Raw genomic sequence first — 23768 nt, 5'->3', positions numbered from 1 at the left:
TTTCCTTCGCCTACAAGTACGTGTGTTGGATGTGTCAGCCACGATCGAAAAAGTCACTTTTGGCCAGTGATAGTTCCCACTCCAAGTTGGTTAAGCGTGGCATATTGTCCCTCTGCATAAAATCAGCCCTAGACAAATCTTGTCCGCATAAGATAGGTGAAAGTTTCCAGCGCCAGACTGGAAGAATTCTGTCAGCAGGATACCCAGCGCATTTGATTACCAGCGTGTCTGAAGGCCTTCTTCAAAAAATGAAGAAACCAGGTAACAAACGAGAGTTTCGAAAGAAACCTTTGCAAGGGGGTGCCGCCGCGGTGGCTGAGTGGTTATGGCGCTCGGCTGCTGGCCCGAAAGACGCGGGTTCGATCCCGGCCGCGGCTGTCCAATTTCGACGGAGGCGAAATTCTAGAGGCCCGTGTACTGTGAGATGTCAGTGCACGTTAAAGAACCCCAGGTGGTCGAAATTTCCGGAGCCCTTCTCTACGGCCTTTCTCATAGCCTGAGTCGCTTTGGGACGTTAAACCCCCCCTAAACCAAACCTTTGCAAGTAGTACCATACCTGTATGGTTTTTCGCACAATTTGAAAAAAGTTGCTTCCAGACACGGGGTGCAGCTGGTTATTTTAGTGCCCTGCAAGTTCGCAAAACTATGCCCTATGGTTTCCAGTAAGCGAGTTAAGAAGTCCTGTCCCATCAAGCATCAAAAAAAGTTCAGAGAGTGTACTGCCAATGTGGTTTACGAGATCGCTTTGACGTGCGGCAGAGTTTATGTGGGACAAACAAGAATATGTTTTAATCAGCGCGCCCGAAAGCACAATGTGACCTTGAATAGTAAGACGGGAGGTAACCTTCCTTACACTGTAGCCAATGTAAAGATTGCCTTTCGAAGTTCCACGAAACAAGGTTCCTAGGCAAGGCACCGGACAAGACTGAAAGAGAAATCATTGAGGCCTTTTCCATTGACCAAAGAAAAGACAAGTGCGTTAGCTCGCCTTCTATTCTTCTTTTTAGAAAGGAACCATCATTTTTAGATTGTTTCGTCTAGGTTCCTTTCTTATGTATTTAGTAGTATACTTTTTACTCTGCATTCCCCTACGTTGTTCTTTTTTACTGTTGTTAGGCGCCTTTTACACGCCGCTTTATGTGCCTTTCTAAGTTTTATCCTTTACATTTGCATCGTGCTGTTCCTTAAGTTTTATTTGCCCATGTTGCCGTACATCATATCAACCGTTATCACTTTTTGGCCACCTGTTGTTACATCCCGCCTTTTGGACTGCATGATGAGCCCTGTTACGCCACGTGTTTTATTTTGCTTTATTCGTTTGCTTCTGTTAATCATATCGTACACCCTCACAGCCCAGCAGCTATAAAAGAGCGTCTGGCATCTTTTTCCGGTTATTAAAGTTGATAGTTGCGCTTCTTTTGTCTTCTCCAAGTTTCCTGTGTTCGTCCTGTTCGCGCACGCTATTCAATTGAAAAGAGAAAGCAACAAAGCGCCTCGACGATTTCTGCGTGCCTTTCTTGTGAAATACTTGAGCAATGATTGCTACGAACACAGTTAATAACCGTATAACCTTCTCCACAAATAATTCTTTTCCAGTATCTTCGTATATGTTCATTCTTCTGCTCATACCTTTGTAGTTAGCTTGGTAACTTTCATTGTGTCCAACATACTTTTAGTAATTCTGTGCCGGCTGTCGGATGTGTTCTGTACGTCCGGAGCGAAGGCCTCAGCAGGCGACACACTTTGGCCTTACCTCGTGGGCACATTTCACATCGTGTATTGATGTCCGAAATCAATTGAAATTGAAATAGTTGTATAAGTTGATGAACAATACGATGTGGAATGCATAGCGCCAGAGTGTGTTACTGTTTAACACGAGGCGTGTTCCACTGCAGCAATGCCTCTCGCGCAGTGGCCAGCGTGCAGCGAGCAGCGAAACTGATCTGTTCGCGCCGCCGCGGGTTCGAGTCTGAGTCGCGGATATCCATTTCCTTTATTTATATTTATTCATTTCACTTGGCACAAACACACAAATGCCCCAAGACCTTGCTCCTCCGGGCTTTAGCCATCACAACAGTGCTTTCGCAGTAACACATGACTATCGTTACCATGCAGTTTACAATCAATCTTGTCGTGGTCGCTTGGCTTCAGGGGCTGACGAGTGAGGTCTTGCCGCCCACCCTATCCATTTCTCGCAGCCGGCTGATGGTAACCTGACGTATGTCTGCCACAGACATGGAGATTTCGTAGTCTCGCTCCAAGATCTGCTGCACCTCGATGCCCATTAGTGAATCCATGCCCAGTTCTCCTAGGCTCGTGTTCGGGTTTAGGTTCGACGGTTCTCTCACGCCTAGGCGGGATAACAAGAACACCATAGTTAGCGATTTCCTCCACTAAATTCTGTATAAAGTATCTAGAAAAAAAACTGAGAAAAAGAGGATGGTGGAATGTCGGAATAAATGCAGTGAGAACCCCATGAATGTTTCGTTTAGAATATTGTACAAAGCAAAGGGCGAAGCGTACGTCACGTTTTGCGTTGTATGCTGTAGCGAAGCGTTGTGTACTGACTGTAATCACAACAGGTCAGTTTGACAACAATACCTGCTCAACGCAAATAGCATTTTACGGCAATAGGCATGCCCAGCTGCGAAAGACTGGACTGCAATCTCATCCGTTTAATATAGATGACGCGTGGTTAAAACAAGATTCGTGAATGCCATCAAAGCACAGTAGCACGCCGTTCTAAAAGTCGCAATAGGTGCTTACCAAAGATGTGAGCGATAGTCTCCATAAGATCCCTATGTCCTTTCTCTGTACTCCTGGTAGAGCTATCCGCCTTCACCCAGCTTGACACAATGGGCTTCCTCTGGCTCAGGAATTGGTCCAGCAAGTTCAAGCACGAACTGATTCTTTGTGATTCGAAGCCGGCGGATTCAACGGCGCCGCCGACTGCCTTGTACATAACGCCTACATCAGCGATAGGGCCCCATTGAATCGCCAGTCCTTAAAGAAAGAGAAAGAGAGAGAGAGAGAAAAGTCAAACGGAAAAGCAGGGAGGTAAACTAGGCAACGCTCGGTATGCTATCCTAGACATGGGAAGGAGAACGGAGGGAGTGATAGAAAGAGGAGAGAGCAATGAGAGATCACATTTCCACGTGTCCGTTGGCCATTACTTGTAGGGTACACAGGACACACACTGATAGGTCACAACCTTGCACTCAGTCCTGAGTCCTTCAAGAACTTGGAAAGTACCTTCAAAGCTATCCTCTGCAATGAAGGCTTATTCCAAGGACACAGAATCTTGGCTTCTGTAAGGGGCCGCGGATCTAAGCGGCAGAGTGTTGCAGCCAGGAGGACACGCTCACGCTGAAACCGTGGGCAGTCACAAAGTAGGCGTTCTATTGTTTCGTCGCTCCCACAGTTCTCACACGCCGGAGAGTCTGCGGTTGTAATTAAGTGGGAGTAGGCATTTGTAAACGCCACCCCCAGCCACAGGCGACACGACAGCATGTATCATCGCAGCGGGAGAGGCAGGATGGAGGACTGAGTTGAAATAAGGGTTTGAGGCGGTACAGACGGCATGTCGTGTTTCTAGCAGAAGACCATGACGCTAAAGTCTCATTTCGGCCGAGCATTCACAGATGTTTTGCTTAAAGAAAGCATTTTGAACCTCAAAGTACCGCTCAAACTCTGGTTTTCCGGACGATTGCTCATCGTTTGAATGAAGCCCTTCAAGCAGCTGTAGTCAAAGCCGATATGTTTTTATTGCGAAAGCAATGCTACGCCAGGTCTACCCGCCCGTCGCGTATGCCGTGCTCCCCCCAGAGCCAGCGCTGCGCTTGGCAGGTGGTGTGACGTCAGCTCTCTCCGTTGCTATGACGACGCGTGTGTCGTCACTCCCGGCGCCGCGCCTAGCAGGTGGTCTCTCCGTTGATATGACGACCTCCTCGCCTTGCGCTCGCTCCGTGGCGGCTTCGCTGGGATATATAGCGGTGCGGTACGCGTTGGTTGATCAGTCGCCCCACGGAAGTTACCGACGAAGAGTCTATATCTGAATCTAGTTGCTCTATTGCTTCGGGACAGTTAAATTCTAAGGCGAAAGCTAAGCAAGTTTTCGCAATTTAACCAGGTTTAACCAGATCTAAACCACAGCCAATTTTTTCTTTGCTTCTTGATCTTTCCCTACACTATCAGCAGTTCTGATATGCTATAAAGTGAAAGAGGAAGAGTCGTTGCAGTGCAGACAATGTCCTTTATATTCGGTCCGTAGCATAAAATTCCCTGCATTTTTACTACCATGGCATAGTCATGCAAGTAGGCAGCTGGTGCGTCTGTATTTTGATAATGTTACGGGTGCCCGGTTAGCGCCATGGCATATGCAAGGGCTGAATAAAGGATAGAAACAGTGAGGTAAGGGCTGCTAAGAAATCATTTAGCTCTTATAATTACTCTCTAATAAAAATGAACCCTGTCTAAACGTAATTTAGCAGCCACTAGGATGATGAAGAGTACAGTGCGCAATGAAATTTCAGCGCCATAATTTCGAAAGTAATGCTTCTAGCGTTATATGGCCGTCTATATAGTATTATTCGGTGTCTCACACAGAAATGTCCAAAGTAGCAGTGCACTAGATATTAGGGTCATACTTTTTCAGCACCTTAAGAAAGAGTTGCGCAATGCTATTGAAACGATCGCAGTGGTATCAAAGCATGGGAAAAGCTTAGATGCAGCCTTTGATCCGCACAACAGCAAGAAACCTCTGCTTTGGAACAACAGCGAGCTCGACATCACCAGAATGGTGCGCTGGCTTCTACGGCCGACTAATCAACGCCTTCCTACGGATCTTCTTCCTTCATTTCCACGACGAACACTTGTGTTGGGTGATAATTCTTGAAACCCGATAGCGATGCAGCCCGACCCATTTCAGGATCCTGACTCAACCTCGGCCGTTTCGACAAAAGTGAAGGCAACTGCCCGCTTGTGCATGGTTCATTATTTAATTTCCTGCTCCTTCTGCAGTTCAATTTGAACAGAGCGCCTTCCCTTTTTACTATTTATTTATTTACATACCTACAGCGCCCTTGCGGGCATTAGTGTAGGGGGAAAAGAAACAAAAACAATATGAGTACGCAGATGATATATATACAAATTCACCAGCAAATTGAAAGGCAGGAAACAAGCAGTGAAAAATAAAACGGTACGTATACACGTAGTTGTCTTGATATTTCGTCACTTAATCACACTGTGTCATGGTAAGTCGAAAAACAGGCATAAGAAGTTAAAAGCAGTGCTAGAACCCATTAAAAAAGAATATTTTTCAGATCATGGATAGAAGACGAAGGGGTGCCGGAAACAATTTCTCCAGGCAAACCATTCTACTCATGTATCGTCTTAGGGACGAACCTGTTCTTAAATAGCTTTATCCGGCAAGCATATTCACGCACTTTTCGGGAATGGTGCATTCGTGCAGATACATATGTTGGCTTCTTTAGATATCTGTCTTTGTCGATGCCTGTTCTAGAGTAAAAGATATAAAATAGCGACAAGCGCAAGTATTTTCTTCTGGTTTCAAGCAGCGGCCACCCCAGGTTTTTGGAAAGATCGCGAGATCTTTTCGAAAAGTCATAATTACCTGACACAAAGTGAGCAACACGTTCCTGTACGCGTTCAAGTTTTGCAGTGTTGCACTTTTGAAGTAAGCATGGTACAGGTTTATGTAGAGGTAAAAGGACTGTCCAAAGCTAACATGAGGGCCTAAAGAGGTCCTGTGTTCTATCAAAAATTCTCTCTTAGTTAACTCGAGCAAAACAATAGCTGTATTTTTCAGAGCCAAAAACACGAATTGTAATCTAGAAAATGCTCTGAGATTAGGGGGTGAATGAAACACAAATAGCTAAGGCAGTAAAATTCCTGAGTGTTTCCTTTAATAAATACATGCTGCAGGATGCTCATATTGAGCATCTACAGACAAAGCTGTCTCGCAGAGTCGGAATTTTTAGAAACCTGCAATATATGTTACCTGTGAGAACTAAACTTCTTTTGGAAATCGCCCTTTTTGAATCCAATATAAGGTATTGTAAATTAGTCTGGGGGCAGCACTACAGCCACCAATAGTAACAAACTCTTAAGGCTAAAAAAAAAGCGCGCTGAAAGCAATAGCAAATGTGCCTTCTTTTTCGTATTGTTGTTTTTTGTGCTCAAGATAATTAAACTTTTCTCGTTTTATAATTTCCACCTCTTCCAACTGTACAAATCCTTGTCCGAACGTCAAATGCTGTTCATAGAAGAAACTATCAACTTGCGTGAAAATACACACGCCCATCAATCTCGCCATCATGACCTCTAGTTTGTTCCACGTCCTCGCACTAATTACGAATTTAAAACACTAAATTATGCTTTGCTTACCTTGCTTAACCGATTTGGCCGACCCATTTCTTCCATTCGTTTGCCTTCGTACGAATAGATAAAAACTTAATTTTTATAATAGCATTTTTCACCATATATGTAATATTTCTATTTGTGATCATTAATATGCCTCTGTACCCGCTAGCCTTGCATTGTGATGCCTTGATTGCTCTTTTGTGTTGGACTGTTTCTCTTTGTGTGTGTGATGTAGAATATATCAGGTTAATTATACTTGTTTCGGTTGCTCATAAGCTGTGTATTCATATTGTTCGATTATTTTTCTCTTTTGATCAAATTGTGAACTAAGTGCTCTCTATGAAGCCGCATACCTCTTCATTATGCCTGCCGCCGGTGTAGTTTAGGGAAAGGGAGGGTCGCCAAGCTGATATATTGCGGCTTTTTTCCCCTTCTCCTCAGCCATGTGATGTCTACATGCCTTAAATAAAGCTGGTTTGACCTGACATAACCTCACCGGGTAGACCATCGGCCATCCTACGCTCACAGATCCGCTCCATAGCGGAGTTGGCATAACAGTAGTTGGTCAGTCCGTGAGCTCCCCGGCCGCTCAAATTGGACGAGAAGACAACGAAGTGGTCCAGCTCTGGACACAGCTTGAGAGACAGCTCGTCCAGTCTGCGAGTGCCCTCCCCCTTGGGTTCGAAAACACGTTGGAAGGACTCGGGCGTTTGGCTTTCAATCAGGCCATCGCTGAGAACCTGCGAATATTGTAGAGAACCTTGCTTGAGGATGTGCGTTGGTGCATATTGACATAAATAAAAGATTTAGCGCAACAAGCCAGCGGTGTCCTGCGGTGTCATTATGAGTCGTTCTGCAGTGCCAAAATTATTCTACAGTGCTAGCGGTGTAAGGTAAGGCACGCCGGCTATAATTCTGACGTAATACCTCTGAGAGATGATGTCGGACGTTATTAATCGGAGATCACAGCGTTAAGGCATGCGCGGCGGGTGTCACGAGGAGCGTGACTCGGGAGCCCATCATCAGTCGGTAGCACGCCACAGTGGCACAGGTAACGCTTCCCTAGAAGAAGTACTGAAATAAACTTCGCGATCGTCACGCGAACGGGAGGAAGAGACTTCGGAAAAGCAGAGCGAAATAGTCAACAAGTAGCAGCATCTTCAAGTGCAAGCTCGAGAACCTCGGAAGATCTGCGAACGGTGCCAGAAGTCGGAAGGTGCGCAGCTGCGAGCCAGATGCCACAAAACTAATTGCCACGTGCGCTACCATGCTGCCAATCGAGTTTCTCAGCGTCAATTTAACGCCAGCTCGTTCGGTTGGGTCCTGTCGGTCTGTGACAGGTCCTCAGATTTTCTTTGGTAGCTGCATGCTTAGCTGCCTAATTCTTTGATGCCAAAACACTTTAAAATAAAAACAATGGCTCCAACGAGACTGCACGTGCCTTTTGGTAGGTTGCATTTTAAAGTTGCATATGTATACATATTCACTTCTTTTATTATTTTCAATTTTTCATTTTAAAAATTTGAGACCTACGTCGATGGGGTCATTTCAGATGGATTCTAGAGCAAGGTGGATTTTACCAACTTGCAATTAATCAACAATCTCACGATCAATAACCTAATCAAACGCGAATATTTTAATTTTGTCTTCAGGAGCAACGTTATATTCCGAAACTGATCGCCGTAAACATGGACGGTGGCGTCGCTGCTCAAGGTACAGTCACCGAAATAAAATTAACTTCTTCTCATATATAAAAACTCCTACTGCGCCTGTATTTTCTGTCCAAGAACAGCGCGAAGCACAATTTTATAAATATGCAATGCGGGAAAATAAATTCAACGAGTTTTTTAATGCGTATTTTCGACGTTCGACATTTCGAAACGCATTACTCACTAAGGAAATTTAAAAGTGGGCTCATCGCCAAACGTTGACGGCCATCAGTTTCGCGCAATAACCTTGGCCCTGAGATCAGATATAAGAAAATGTTTTACATTTTTGCAGTTAATTAACCGTTTGATTACTGATCTACATGAGGTACATATTATCCGCCTTTAAGTACAATCCACCTCAACAGGTCGAAACCACTTATCTCTCACAGCTAGTTCATAAAATAAAAATCGAACTAGACGTTACACCTATCATTTTTCTTTCCATAGTTGGCTGCGCTGTCCTTAACTTGAGCAGTACCCTTTTGGCTAGACTCTACGTTTCTGCTCCACATGTGAATAGAGTAAGATACAGCTGTTGTATACTTTCCTCTTGAGAGGAATTGGTAGACTGCCATTCGTGATCTGAGAGAACTGGCCATACGCGCTCCACCTCATTCCTATTCTTCCGGTTAGTTCCCTCTCATGATAAGGATCAACAGACACTACCTGCCCTAACTCCTAACTATAGACGTATTTCCTTACCCCTTCCAGCTCCTCGTTGCCAATTGTGAACTGCTGTTTCCTTGCGAGAGTGTTGAACATTACTTTAGTTTTCTGCATCATAATTTTTAGACCTACTGTTCTGATCTGCCTGTCGAACTCATTGATCATAATTTGCAGTCCATCTCTTGAGTTACTTAGCAAGGCAATGTCATCAGCAAGTCGCAAATTACTTAGGTAATCTCTATTAGCTGTTATCTCTAACTATTCGCTATCCAGGCCTCGCAACACCTTTTGTAAACAGGCGGTGTTTAGCCTTGGCTAAATGGTGTCTTCCTGCCTGACACACTTGCTCTTTGGAATTTTATTGCGCACTGTAAGGGATCGGTCGATGCCCGCGGCGATGTCAGGATCGTCCGTCCTTTCGTTGCTGTCCCGGCGCCCCGAAGCGGCGACCTCCTCGTTAACCCTCGTTGTTTGTGTCGGCACGAAGCGAAAAAGCAGGCAGACGTTGACCCACCAAGGCCGCGAAAGAGTTAAGGGGAAGGATGGGGGCACGTTTTCCCTGAACCGCCTGAGGTCCCGCGTGCGGGAAAGATGCGGCTGCGCGCGGAGACGCGGGTAGGATCGCACGGTTTGCTAATTGCCCTCAACGGAGTTGCTTCGTGCCAGATGCGCCAAGAGTGGTGAGGCGCTTGCCCCGCCGAAGCCGCCATAGGCAATTATGCGTGAGGTACGGTCAGTAAGGACGCGGCTAGCAGGCTCCAACGCCCGAGGACGTTGTACGTCAACGGCTCTCGGGAAAAGAGCTGGCCTAACGAAACGCAGCCGGACAAAAGGAATGCCGCCACACACAACGAGAGGGTTTTCGCCACTTCTCTGATTTCAGGGGATGCCTGTCAACAGTGGTTGTGAAGACGAGCAGCGTGGGAACGAGGTTCAGCGCTTCCGTTCGTTACTCGCGGCGGCAGAGGCTCGTTTGAGGCCGATAATTGCTCTAAAGGTGGGAGCCGCCAAGGTCACGAGTCTTCAGGAAGCCGGCGACACGTGGAACTGTTTTTGATGTATTTTTATGTGTTTTTCTTTTTGTTTCATACGGAAAAGAGTTTGGGTAATACTGCGGAATTATTGGGCGTGGAACGCAACCTAGCGGACCAATAATTTTAGGTTCCTTTCCCAGAATGCCGATTTTTTTAAAAGCAATATTGATGTTCTTTTCGCACTGTGTATTTCAGGGAGAGGGTTTTGAACCTTGTGGAGATTGGAAGGCGTGCCATGCAATTTTTAAACCAATTTCACGTTAAGTTTGCTGTGTTTTGGTGATGCAAAATGTGGGTCAGGCTCCTAGGTCATTAAAACCGGACCACGGAGCCTGGAAAATTGTTCTGAGCTAGATATAGACCCCTTGCATCTTCGGTGATGCCAAGGAAGGAAGATTTTCCCTTAGCCAGAGCTATGTTGATGTGCTCGCTGCTCAATCTGTTGTAAATATGTAAATTCCTGTACAAAGCTTCAGTACACATTTAGCCAAGACAGGTGTTGCCTGATCTCCTCTGTTATACGGTCTCGGGGAGGTGGGGAACCTTTGGCGGAGCCCGAACAACTAGCTTCGAATATTAAATCTTACTTTATGAAGAACTATGATAGCTGTGCAGTCGTTACAGATATCTTGCAGTACTTTCCAATAAGGCTTGTCTCCACCCTGATTCCACAATGTCTGCATGACTACTGAGGTTTCCGCTAAGCCAAATGATTTCTCTTAATCAATGAAGGCTATATATATAGGGGTTGGCTATATTCTGTGCGTTTCGATATGTGTGAATAAGGTCTATTATTAAGTATCATTTACAAAAGATTGCCTGATCGTTTGGTTGATTGAAGTCTAAGGTTGTCCTTATTCTATTAGTGATTACGTTACTAAATACATTTTAGGCAACGTACAGTAAGCTGATCGGTGTGTAATTTATCAAGTTCTAGACGTCGCCTATTTTATGATTTAAAATATTCTTAGCGTTCTTCTAAGCTTCTGGTACGGCCGAGGTCATAAGGCAATGCTTATACAGGGGGGCTAGTTTTTCTAGCACAACTCTCCTGCGTTCATGGACAGATCTCTGTGGCCTGATCCTTATCTGCTGCTTTCCCCTTTTGCATTGCTCCTAAGTCTTTCTTTGCATCCTATTTCTTTACTGACGAGATGACGCACTGCTGTTGGCTACTGCCTCTCCCATTAACGTTCTCATTATTTTCACTACTGTATAAGTTTGTGCAGAACTGCGATTAATCAAATACAAATTCCCCAGGTGCACTATGAATTTTTAGTTTGATCTGTGCCTGAGAGGAAGTATATTCGGCGATTCACGGTACATATTAGGTGGTCGGGTCTGTATTCGGGTGCGCATGTTGGCCGTCGCCGGCGGGTAGAGATGAGGTTACAGAGGTTGTGTCGGCGAATTAATAGCTTTAGAGATGTGTAAAGTTTTCTATGTTTCTGCAGTGAGGCGGGACATGTTAATGAGATGACGACAGCGATGTCAACTATGGGAAACTGGGAGAACCAGGCTGACGCAGCTGGCGCCATTAAACTTTTCGCACGGGCTCCCGGATCTGCAAGAGGTGTGGCTCCATGAACGAATCGTTCTCACAGCGAACAAAGCTGCGCCGAAACTTGTTTGCTATGCAGCATCTAAGCAGTGCTGAAGGCGCGGTTCTTTTTCAATGATGCTGATTAGAGTTCATGGAAATACATGTATTTTTCACTTGCCATGGCGAGGTTGAAAATTCCGCCGACTGGTCCCATGGCCAAGGCTTCTTCGAGAATCTGAAGAGCTCCATGCTCAGTCGCGACATCCGCCTTGCATACCTGGACCTCGGCACCGGCATGCTTCCATCGCCGAAGACACAGCTTCTGATATCCGTTCTGCACTCCTGAACGGGAGCCGAGGAGGAGCCTTCGGCACCCCCTGCCCACCATCCAGTCGGCCAGCTCCAGGCCGATTCCGCCCAGCCCTCCAACGATGACGTAAGACTTGTGCTCGTAGAAGTAGGTGCGTGCCACCACTTCCACAGTGAGAGGTGAAGCGGGGCACGTCTTGTGTGGGCTTTCTTCTGGCCGAAGCTGCGCACAGAATCAGTGACTAAGTTGTCATCATTGACAGGCAGTCAATTAAGCCTTGGTTAGACCAGCGGTTACAAAAAACTGAGCTAATATTCGCGTCTACATACACTGCTACATGCTGTTTCTTTAGTAAGTGCTCCAGCGAACTGCCCGCTTTCCGGATCTCAATAGAAGTACCAGTGCTACGAAGTCAATTGAACGCGAAATCACTATCAAAATCATTCAAAACAAGTTGTAGTATTAACAAAAACATAAATCACTGACCCACCACAGGTATATAGGATAGGAAGCTTCTTTTATCAGACATTGTTTATTCTGTTAAATTAATTTCATATTCAATGACAAGCTTGTGGTGGCAAATCTAAGAATAGATAGTATACTAGGTCCTTATTCAATTGCTTCGGATTCATCGTTTATTCAACAATGCGGAGCCCTAGTTTAGAATCTTTTTCGAGTGAAACAACACCTCCGTCTACTATTTAATCATGCATTACGTGCTGATCGTGTGCTTTGTACCAATCCTTGAGAATGTTCCCCAAGGCAGCATACATTCAAACTCTTCTAGAATGTTACCAATCAATGCATGTTACCATGAACCAGAGATATCGGCCTTAGCGTCGTCCAGTGCTGGGCAGCATACTTAATGCGACGTGTATTCGTAATTCTGCGTAATAACTGGTACCCACAAAGAAGGGTACGCGGGAACCTGCTTTTTATTGTTAAAAATAACGACCGTGCCTGTATTAGGCCCCTTTACACATAAAGCCTGCTACATTGGGGAGGTTACGCATGGAGTGCGCCCTCAAAGGCATGTCACTCCGCCGCGTATCACTCCTACTTCAGGAATTCTGGGCCAGGGTTTCGACGGAAACCTAGAGAGGGCAATGCGACATGCTTGATATTGCAAATCATGCACAAGACAGTGAGGTGCTCAGCTTTTAAGCCCCCTGAAGAGCGTTTTCACACATGATGAACATCGTTCTGGGTACGGATGGAGCCGGAACGAGTAGGTATGCCAGCCTTAGATGACATCGCTGCATGTGAGTATAAATTCTTAGGCAATTCTTTAAAGGGAGGTATTTCGTTATCCATGTTAACATAGGGGTGCGCTAACCTCAGTGCATAATCTACGGTATGCAAACACGTCGAACACAAGACGGGATACAGCACAGAATTTCAGCTGAATTTATTTTCCATTGCCTGCATTATAATACGCTTCTTATCAACGGGTACACAAAGCAAGAAAGCAAAAAAAAAACATGCAAGCATAAAAACCCGACGTGAATCTTCGAATCTACGCGCTCAAATAAATTTCGCTTATTTCCTGTGCAGCTAACTACTTAGGGCGAAAGGCTTACTTGCCTCATTTAGCGAAAGCGCGTCTGTGCGTATGATAACATTCGATGTTACCCATAAAAGTTGGCGTCCTGATGCAGAAAGGGTGCAGCGGCGCGGCAGAGGCGGCTTCGAACGGCCATGTAGAGGTAGGACACTGCCGTTTGCGGAGCAACGCGATTCCCTCTGCCACGTCAGTTCTACGCAAGTAGCCATAGCGGCCGGTTGTGTGTGATTTGGTGCTATGTACAGCGAACGATTGCATTGACGAAGTGAGCGGGCTGGCTTTGACCTTCTCACACGTAAGGCCCGTTTCATATGCATGCGATTTTCGCCTGCGACACTGCGAATTCAGTCAGTCTGCGACCGGGGAGGGCCGTCTGTATAGTCGCCGACTATACCGACGGCCCCCCTCAGTCGCAGACGGCTTGTGATCCAGTTCCGTCTGGTTGGCATTCAGTCGCAGCGTCTGTGTGTTCGCTCTGCGACTGACCAATGGTGAGTGCCGAGATGGCGGGCGACGCGGGGTCACGTGGGAGGAGCTTCAGCGGCGGAAGAAGAAATTTTGTTCTAATCAAAACATAAGAAATATTGCCTTCAATATAAAAAATACGCTGGTCACAACATCATCAACATATTTATTATAGCGTTTCTGTCACGTTTAATCATGGGTTGATTATGCAAGCATCAAGCAACCTTGCCTGCCCCTCCGACCGAATTCACTGGGTACGCGTTGCATGTAAAAACACTGGCCGAAAATCGTGCTGCGGCGACACCGACTAGGCCGACTATTTTCGTTCTAGTCGCAGCATGTGAAACGAGCCTAAGCAGTCTTAAGTGTCTGCACCGAATTTTTTTTTTCAGTTTATGCTACAGACCGGTCTCTTCTACCCCCCCCCCCCCCCCCACACACACACACACCTCCGCTGTCTGTAAACAAAGCCATATAAAAAGCCTCGCGCAGCTCACTTGCTCCTCCCTTCTAAATGTCTGGGTGAGGAGCAGGGCACAAGTGCAAGAGATAACAAGGCGTCCAGGAAGTTGCGACTGCCGCTACATAATTTTATAACGCCGAAAGTTGCTTGTCTGTAATTCCGACTTGCGATACTCCTTTCGGGGAGCTGACGTAGCTAGGTTTGATAGCGTTGCATGTTTAGGAAACGTAGTAGTAATCCTCTAATTAGCTTACTCGTGTATGATTGTGTAAGGTGCAACTAACGTCCCTGTCTTACGTGAGTAAAGATGTACACTTAAAAGAGTCTAAAAGTAATCTCGTAATTACTAGTGCTACTCGTTCTACTGAGTGTAAAATAATGCGCATATAATTGTGACTGATGCTGATATAGTGCTGTCAAGAATAAGCAGAATTGCGGACAGTGAAGCAGAGGCGAGCTTAAGAGAATTCAGTTTATTTCACAGCCGGGTCAGTCAGGATAGCATGTCCCGCGCCCGTGTCTGCTTTGTTTTGTTTGTGGAGCACACATGTGGCCGCGCGGGGAGAGGCATGTAGATTATTCTTCCGGGAAAAACAAATGAAACGTACTGATACTTATTAACGCAACTGAAGAGCAAAAAAGAAAAACGGCTAGCGATGGTAGAGGGATCGCTTGAAGGCGTTACCATTTTCTGTTGCTGCTGATTCTGTTGAAGTTAATGCTAATATATGCGCAACTGACATTTCTCTACGTCCATGGATCGCTGGGAGTTCTTTAGCCTTCCTGGCGCTGTACTGCATTGGTAAAGCGACGCGCCACTGCCCCGCCAAGCAGCCGTTTCAAACACAGCCACAGGTGGGGCTTGTGAGACACAGGCTGCCCCTGCCGAGCAACCTATCCCGAACAATAATTAAAATTCGCTACGCAGGTTATGATGACAATGTTCCCCTCGTCACGAGTGACGGTGGTGACCATTTCCGCTTCCATAGACCCTTCTAAAGCTAACTATAATAAGATAGGAAAGAAAAGTTAAACGGTATAAAAGTCCATGCCTGATGGAAGAGTATAAGAAAATGGCGGACACTTACGTGGTTAGGCAAAATTCGAATTGCGTTAGCATTTCGCTTTCGGTTCGAAGAAGGGTTTTAAAGGTGAAGCAGGCTTCAGACAAAGGCGAAATCGTACTGAAGCTCCGCCCTAACGGTATTATCTGAAATCATTGATAGGGTAATGCCCATGAATGCGCAATTGGTAATTCTCTACTTAACATTCATTCATCGCTGGCAGTCTCCGTACCACTTTTGACACAGTGGTGCAGTGGTTAACCGAAGCGCAACTGCACTGCGATGGCAGGTGCTGCCGTCGGTTGGACAAGTGAGACAGGTTGCTGTTCCTGAGCAACCTCGCACGACCTGTCGCTAATCGAACAGCCACCTGCCACGGCTGGGAATATGCTAACAATCCGGTGGGCAAGTTGTGCTGACGTCACAAGGCCACGTCACCTAGACTGCCCACCTGCCTACTGGACTGGCCATCTGCCACCTTGACTGGCCACCTTGGGCAGGCTGACCACAGTCCGCTGAGCAGAGGGACCTCACAAACAACGGCTAAGTGGCGAAATGTAACACCTACTGCTAACGCACTAAATCACATAAAACAAAACAAGAAAATGATAGCGAGAATAATGCCGGAGTCCAAAACACATCGGAAGAGAGTTGTGGCCATGTAAAAAGAGGCTTCTCACGTACCACATCAGCGATTTAATTGTGCGGTCGGGGCAGCCGGCTGTCACGATTATTACCGTGACATTTTCTCAACTGACTTTGCCGAGTCGACCGGGGATTTGATGTGGTAGCGAAATACCCACGCAGTAATTTCTCGCATAAGCCTTTGCACGTGATGAGAGTTCTTACCCACATATGGTGACCTCTCTAGTAGCTCAAATAATAGTGACGATGTTTATAGTGTCTGAAATCTGCGCGTGGTTGCTGCTTAATGTGCAAGAGGGCTGTCTGATGCGTTTCTTCCGCTTGGTGAATGAAGTCGCCCACAATCTATGTCACATCGACATCTCCGCCTAAGAACATCATTTCTAACACGATCCATGCTTGTCTGTTATAGTAAAAAAGAAAAGGGCATGTCGTTTCTTGCGTCGTGGTGTTGTACTCGAATATCAAGTAGAGTATTATTGCGTGCCATTTTTCATGTTCGACGTTACCTGTACTGAAAAAACGTCCGACAATGCTTTATGTTCTATTTCTGCGAGCGCATTTGTCGGTGCGGGGTGTAGTATTGCCGTTCTATGGCTACTCATCTGGAGTTCTATGAGCGAGTTTATACTGAACCATGCGTATTGTTCTGGACCTTTTGAGAAGAAAAACAATATTTCTAAGTATATGACGTTAAATAACGCGACTGCCAGGCCTTACCTCTAGTACGACTTTTCCTATGTGCTTGCCCGAGGCCATGAAACGGAATGCCTGCTCGGCTTGGTCCCACTTGAAACGGTTTACGTCCAGTGGCCGCACTACGCCAGAGGTGATCCCCTGTCGGAGGAGTTCTCCAACGCGACGTTTGTCTTTCGCAGCAGAGGGAGTGTCCTCGTGCAGTGAGTCAAGATGGATGCCATGGAAGGAGATATTCTTGAGGAACACGGACATACCCAGGGAGGAGTCGTTGCAGAGGTCAGCCTTGCCGATCTCCAGGAAGCGGCCGTGCTTCGCCAGGCAGCGTACACTGGCGTGGAGCTTCTCTTCAGAGAGGGAGTTGAGGACGACATCTACACCTGGTGCGAAAATTATTGTGCGAGGCGACTTAAGAGAGGAATATTGATTGTCTAAAGATGGCTAGAATTAGCTATAACCGTCATGAGATAGAACGCCTAAGGAGCAGTAAATGACAGGTTAATCAAATTCCAACCTGCCACTACTGTCACTTTAAGGATGCGTTGTGAACAGCTGTCTGGTTTTCTCAATAAGAAGCTATGGGCGTGTCCACAACGCGCTCTTCGCGTGATGTCGGCAAAAACACCTGACTCTGCCCCAATGATAGTTTCAACTTAGCTTCTTCAAAAATATTGTTGTTGCACTCTGAAATCGAAGTGACAGCCGATAAGGAGCCGACATGGATTCGGCCTTTGTAAGCAGCCCACTGGACTCCTATTTTGGATCCTTGAGCGCTGTGTGCGTGGCTTTTGCAAGTCGGGATATCAGATTATGCTTGTCATCGGTGTCATAGCTTGCTCTCGCCGACTATGGGGGTAGCTGTATTTTCAATATGAGCGCGTGCTTAGTGTAGATGAGTATCTATACTTAGTATCTGCTGCCATTTTGCGCTCCATCTGAACGAAGATATGCACTAGCCTGCACCGCAATGTGTTTTACGAGCACGTGCACCCGATCACTCCCTAAAAAACTGCATGATAGAAGCAATCCAAACTACGGCCTTGTATAGGTCCCCATACCGGCCAGTGACGGTAGCCTGTGCCTTATCTACTGTTGGGCGGAGACAGCCCAGCATCTCCTATGCGGGTGCCCTGCCTTTGTGCCCGCAAGGACAATCATGGAGGCGGGCTACCGTTCCTTGGGCCACCCCTGCAGCTCAATGAACCACCTTCTGTTCCCCTGCGGCCACTATCCTGCCAAGGCCTTCCGGCACCTCCTCTCCTTCCTGGAGGCCACCGGCTTCTCTGGCCGCCTCTAGGCCTGAGAGGGCAGCCCATGTCACCTGGCATGATCATTGCGGCTGCGCGCCTACCCTGTCCTTTCAACCTTTTTTCCCTCCCCCACCTCCTTCTACGACACGCAGGAAGTGGGCGTGGAGGCTAGCCCTCCAGTAGACAAGCCCGTGTCTTCCCATTTTTCATCCTTCCTACAACCACAGAAGAAAAAAGAAGAAAAAGATCTGGAAGGCCCCTTTGAGTTCTTAGAAATTAGTAGGTCGAATGTAGGCAGCACAATCCCAGGTCGGGCCTACTGCATTAGGTCACAGGTATATGAAGAAGGCATTGCACTTGTAAGCTAGTGCATTGCAGTTCGATGCTCTGAGCATTTCCAGAATGTGCTGGATATTCTGCGCGCTGCATATGACTGTACGAACGAAGCGATTTTTTTGTATGCATTGGAGTGACTTAATTATCATGCATGCACTAGAAGTTCCTGATGCGCATATCAAAGGAGATTTTTGATACTAAATAATGTCTGCGCTAAACGACGCCAGCATGCCGAATTGTTTGCCCCTTCAACGACCGATGTAGGATAAAGTGGGGATTTGCGTCTACGTACGTGCCCCAATTCAAGTTTTTCTTGCCTGCATATAGTAATATGTGAAATGAATGTGTTCCTCAACTGCCTGACGGAGACTAATGCTGACAGCAATGCAGAGTTACCTTCAGGATGGACCACGGAGCGGCGGCGTCGGCAGCATGATTTAGTCTTGCGGGGGCTTTTACTGCACACAGCCCAGTTCTGTCCTAGCTGCGGCCGCTAAAAGATATTAGGGAGCCTAGTGCAATTTGGATGCTGCAGTCCGAACCAGGATAGCCCTTTCAGAGGTGACACAAACCCATTAAGAATAGACACGTGCTCGATGTATTTTAGCTTCGGCATATACTCTCAACAGGAGGTCAAAAGTGTCATTACAGCGCTTGCCCCAGCCATGACGTAAAGAGCCTAGAAACATGTCCTGCTTAGAAATGTTGCCCCTTTCATATATCTGATTTCTACTACGAAAACATGCTCACCTCTGCCTTTGGTTTCTTCAAGCACAATTTCCTCGAAGGACAATTCCCGCGATCTTAAAATGTTCCGATCCTCCAGCTGCTGAAACCGTCGCTTGAGAAATTCGCGCTTCTTTTCAGAACCTGTTGCATTGAAGAAAAAATAACAAAAGGAGACCTGAGTATATTTCGCCTCCTCGAATGTCAGTTTTGCGTGTGACTGCACGGGAATCTAAAAAACTGTTCTAACCAACGCTTCAGCTGCTCGCTTTCCCAGGTGCAAAAGGCTTTTCCCACAGATCACATAAGTGGCGTTTTAAAACTGAGCTCCTCTAATAGCCTCCGTGACATAATAGGAGATAAATGCAGGCATTTAAGAACGGTATGGCTGTATACTCGTGACCTACACGCTGGCGGCCTTGTTTCAAATGCAGGACTGATGCTTCAGGACGTCCACAAAAAGAACGCGAAGTACGCAGCAAACTTATTAAGGCGTAAGCCTTTAAGGGCTCATACTCGCGGTGACCGTCCGTCCGGTCACGGGACCTCGCGGTGTCCGTCCGTTACATCCTGGGTGACGTGATCGTGTCCGTCCGTTACATCCTAGGTCATGTAACTCTGTCCATCCGTTACATGCTAGGTCACGTGACTTTGTCACGTGATCAGAACCTGCCAACTGCACTGTGAGCAAACAGCCTACTGTGGCGGGTGGTGTGGTCCGCCGCCAAGCAACAACTACACAGCGTGACGTCACCGCTCAAATTCAAATCAGTGCAATGAGCCACAAACGGCTTTCGCCTTCCCGTAGTTAGGAGACATCTAAGTGCCTCTTACAAATTTTTCCTTCCTTTCAGCACATTGCAGAGGAAGGACGGTGGATGCCACTCTGAAAAATTCATCATCATTATCAGCCTGACTACGCCCACTGCAGGGCAAAGGCCTCTCCCAAATCTCTGCAATTAACCCTGCCATTTGCCAGCTCTGGCAACCGTACTCCCCCCCCCCCCCCCCGCGAAACTTCTTAATCTCATCTGGCCACCTAACTTTTTGCCGTCCCCTGCCACGCTTGCCTTCTGTTGGAACCCACTCCGTTACCGTTAAGGACCAGATGATATCTTGCGTTCGCTTTACATGCCCCGCCCAAGCCCCTTTCTTCCACTTGATTTCGACCAGGATGTCACTAATCCGCGTGTGTTCCCTCATACACTCTGCCCTCTTCTGGTAGTTCAACACTACACCTAGAATTTTCCTTTCCACAGCTCACTGCGTTGTCGTTAACTTACGCTGAACCTTTTTCGTTGTCCTCCACGTTTCTGCCCCATGGATGAGTACCGGTAAGATAGAGCTGTTGCACTCGTATATTTTTCTCTTATGGAATGTTGGAAAACGCGTTCATAATCTGAGAGAATTCTGTGATATGGCCGGTTAACCGGCCACATCTGCTCCACCCAATTCCTATTCTTCTAGTTATTTCCCTCTCATGATCCGGATCAGCGGTCACTATCTGCCCTAAGTAAGAGTATAACCTTTAACACTTCCAGCGCCTCGCTGCCATGTTGTGAACTGCTCTTCCCATGCGAGACTCTTCTACATTACTTTGGTTTTATGCATGTTAATTTTCAGACCTAGCGTTCTGGTCTGCTTGTGTAACATCGATCATGCTTTGCAGTTCAACTCCTGAAAGACTTAGCAAGGCAATATCATCAGCGAATCGCAAATCGCTTAGGCATTCTCCATTAACTCTTATCACAAACTGTTGCCATTAAAGACAGCGGCATACCTCTAATTAACAGGCGGCGAATGGCAATGGCGAGGTCGTTTCTCCTTGCCTGACCCTCTTCCTTATTGGAATTTTGTTGCTGGCTTTCTGGAGGACCACCGTAGCTTGCAGACGTTATAGATATCTTTCAGTATTTTCACATAATACTCTTCTACACCCTGATTTTTCAATGCCTGCATGACTGCTGTAGTTTTCACAGAGTCAAATGCATTCTCGTAATCATTGCAGGCTATATAGAGAGGTTGGTCGTACTCTGCGCGTTTCTCTATAACCTTATTTATAGTGTGAATATGTTCTATTGTCGAGTATCGTTTACGAAAGCCGGCCTGCTCATTTGGTTGACTAAGTATAACTTTGTCCTGATTCTATTTGCGACTACTTTAGTAAATACCTTATAGGCAATAGTTGAGAGAAAACTGACGCCAACCAATATTTTCTTTTTGCCCAGCGTTTTGGAACCTACTCTGTCCCTTCTTCAGGGGCGACTAAAATGTGTGCCAGCAGCAGCGGGGGGCTGCATTTGCTCTCCCTTTGTTAGCACGTGGCGCAGTCCACTAACCTACGTGGGAGAGTGTTCCTGGAGTCCTATTTATCACCGCCTTTGTAAGCCGGATGTGCCATGACTCAACATGTCGGCTGTTGAACAGGATTGGCTCCACGGCTAAGACGCTCACCTCCCCGAAAGCTATCTCGTGGTCGGCGCGCTCGCAGTGTTCGGCGAGGGGGTTGCCTTCTGAATTTCTAATTTCATCGCGTGTTGGCACTGCGGTAGTATTCGAAGCTGTTGATGTCGGTCCCGGAAGAGAGTCGTGGGCTTGTGAGACCCAGGATGCTCATCCCGTACATCACCTGTCACAGTTTGCAGGTGGAAGCTTCACTCAAAAACCTGTTATGTGACGTCACTGCCGGACTGCTGATGTCAAGTTCCCCCCGTCAACTTGATTTCTCCGCTTTGGTATTGCTGCCACTAAAATCTCTGCCTGTCAGCCAATCAGGGTTGTTGGAGACAACGCCGGAGGCTCACTGTTGGCTTTTTGATAGAGGGGGCTTCTATCGTACCAAATAAAAATGGCTGATCGACCTATACTCGGTGTCGCTTTGTGCATTGACCACACTGTATCAGGTTTACAACCGGGGTCCCACGTTAGCCAATAATGATGATTTAGTGTAGTTCAGCGTCCGTTTCAGCTTTCACAAACTCGATACTCTCAGTGGCGAGCTTAGTATTTGGCATTTACCGACGGTGGTGAATACCGTGCATCCCATGGAAAGGGCGATGGAGATGGCTGCCTGTCCGACGCCTCCGCTGCCAGAGTGAATCAGAAGTATTTCTCCCGGTTGCATGTTGCCTCGCACCAGGAGCGCGTAGAACGCGGTCGAGTACGCTACTGGAACAGTGGATGCCTCTTCGAGGCTCCAAGCATCGGGAACCAGCCAGGTCAAGTCTGGATCGGCAGCAACTGCTGTAGCCATGCCCTCGGCGCGAACCCAGCCCATGACCCGGTGTCCGTGAGGGTCACGACCCGAGAACTCCAGGCCAAGAAGGGACTCACGGGATGCCACAAAATCTGCGTGTTGTGCGTTGAAAGAAAGCAGCCGCTAATTACTTTGCGAACTTGCTGCAGATAGGCAAAGCTCGGATACTTGGAAATGCGCAGTTGCGACAATGGCGCAAGTCTAAATTTTCAAGCGGTCTCAATATTGATTTGTAATACATTTGTGTCTAATCCATGTCTCGCGCTTTCTTCCTCTTTACTGAAATGTTTGTTGTGGGAGTAGAAAAAACATTCGAGCCCTTTCATCGCATACAAACACAATCCCCGTTATAAGTACATCTGAATTTCGTTCGAGTTAATTCCTAGACGAATAAGCATATCCTAATTTTGATTCATAGCAACGTGCGTGAGCGGCAGCGGCGAGGTCGTTAGTACTTGGCACACCCAACACAATAGCCTCGAGGTAATGTCCTTCGAGGAGTTGGAAATTCGCTGCAGCGATAGGTGTACGGGAGATGTCCTCTGGAATAACGTCGCTGTACGTGGTGCCGGCAATGACATCATCGGCACGACACGCCACCTCTCTCCCTATCTGCACAGGCCTAATCGTTTCGTTCTCAATGCCGCCCCGGGTAAACACATGGTCAATCTAGATATTGAAACCCACTTGTGCTCCATAACGACACAGCAACAAACCCAACCCTATACTACCAGGAGCATACCAGTGGCGTTATTTCGAGCGTAGTGGCACAAACGCTACCAACTTCCTCGATTGAGACTCACTAAGCACTTCGACAAGCATCAGTATTTTGAATTACCTGAACTGCAGCCGTTAATTGCATAACCATAAAACCAAACATCGGGGAATTTTTTCTCGCAGTTCTTAATTCATAATAGTTCCTGCGGTGACACGCGCCAAATAATCTCTAGCTGTTGTGCGCTCACAAATTGTATGACCATTTCTCAGAATCTGTATACCCTTGCAGCGTCGCCCTTATATGGATACGCTGTGTAGCCTGCGTAAATTTCCACCTGATCATCAATGGCTTTGTTTTGACCTTGCTCTCTTTCAACGTTGCTCATGGTGTGACATTCCTTGTGTGCTACGAGGTACATTCCTTGTGTGTGCTGCGAGGTGCATTCCTTGTGTGTGCTGCGAGGTTCCGCGTTCCACGGCGCGGCGTAGACGGAGACCCAGATGACAGCGGCATCATCAATTACCCAGCCATGCACTTTGAGTGACGACCAGAACGAAGGGACCCGCCGCCGTGACAGCGGCATCATCAATTACCCAGCCATGCTCTTTGAGTGACGACCAGAACAACCGGACCCGCCGCCGCCACCGCGGGGAAACAGGCTTTATCCTCCCCAATTTGCGTGGCCGTTCCAGGTGCGGCCCTCCCGGGCACATTCCAGGACAAGGGAGCTGTCAGCGGGCCAGAGCGCGCCGTACCACAGCCGACGCTATGCGCTACCGCGAAGACAACATTCTTTCCCTCCTTCCCCTTTCGACGTGGGCTATCGCCGGGAAGGCACCCACAGCTTCCCGCCGTGCCTCGTGAACAAAAGCGCATTCCCAGAAGGGCCGTGACGGACACCTGTCATGGCGGACAGGCAGTACTCGCCAAGAATGTGGAAAG

The 23768-nt window shown here is 47.1% G+C and overlaps 1 protein-coding gene across 1 annotated transcript in view; it reads right to left on the bottom strand.

Annotated features, from left to right (window-relative positions):
- Nucleotides 1-2147: 2147 nt before the first annotated feature.
- Nucleotides 2148-23768, bottom strand: part of LOC144134031 (fatty acid synthase-like) — a 134087-nt gene continuing 112466 nt past the window's right edge. Inside the window, exons 18-24 of the mRNA XM_077667039.1 lie at nucleotides 21871-22200; nucleotides 18877-18996; nucleotides 16565-16920; nucleotides 11512-11865; nucleotides 6878-7121; nucleotides 2767-3003; nucleotides 2148-2350 (exon numbers count right to left, since the gene is read on the bottom strand). Of these exons, the coding sequence (XP_077523165.1) occupies nucleotides 2148-2350; nucleotides 2767-3003; nucleotides 6878-7121; nucleotides 11512-11865; nucleotides 16565-16920; nucleotides 18877-18996; nucleotides 21871-22200 (1844 nt within the window). The remainder of the gene's footprint in view (nucleotides 2351-2766; nucleotides 3004-6877; nucleotides 7122-11511; nucleotides 11866-16564; nucleotides 16921-18876; nucleotides 18997-21870; nucleotides 22201-23768) is intronic.

The sequence above is a fragment of the Amblyomma americanum genome, chromosome 5, assembly GCF_052857255.1.
Source record: "Amblyomma americanum isolate KBUSLIRL-KWMA chromosome 5, ASM5285725v1, whole genome shotgun sequence".
Classification (NCBI taxonomy): Eukaryota; Metazoa; Arthropoda; class Arachnida; order Ixodida; family Ixodidae; genus Amblyomma; species Amblyomma americanum.
This window is presented reverse-complemented; position numbering and strand designations above follow the sequence as displayed.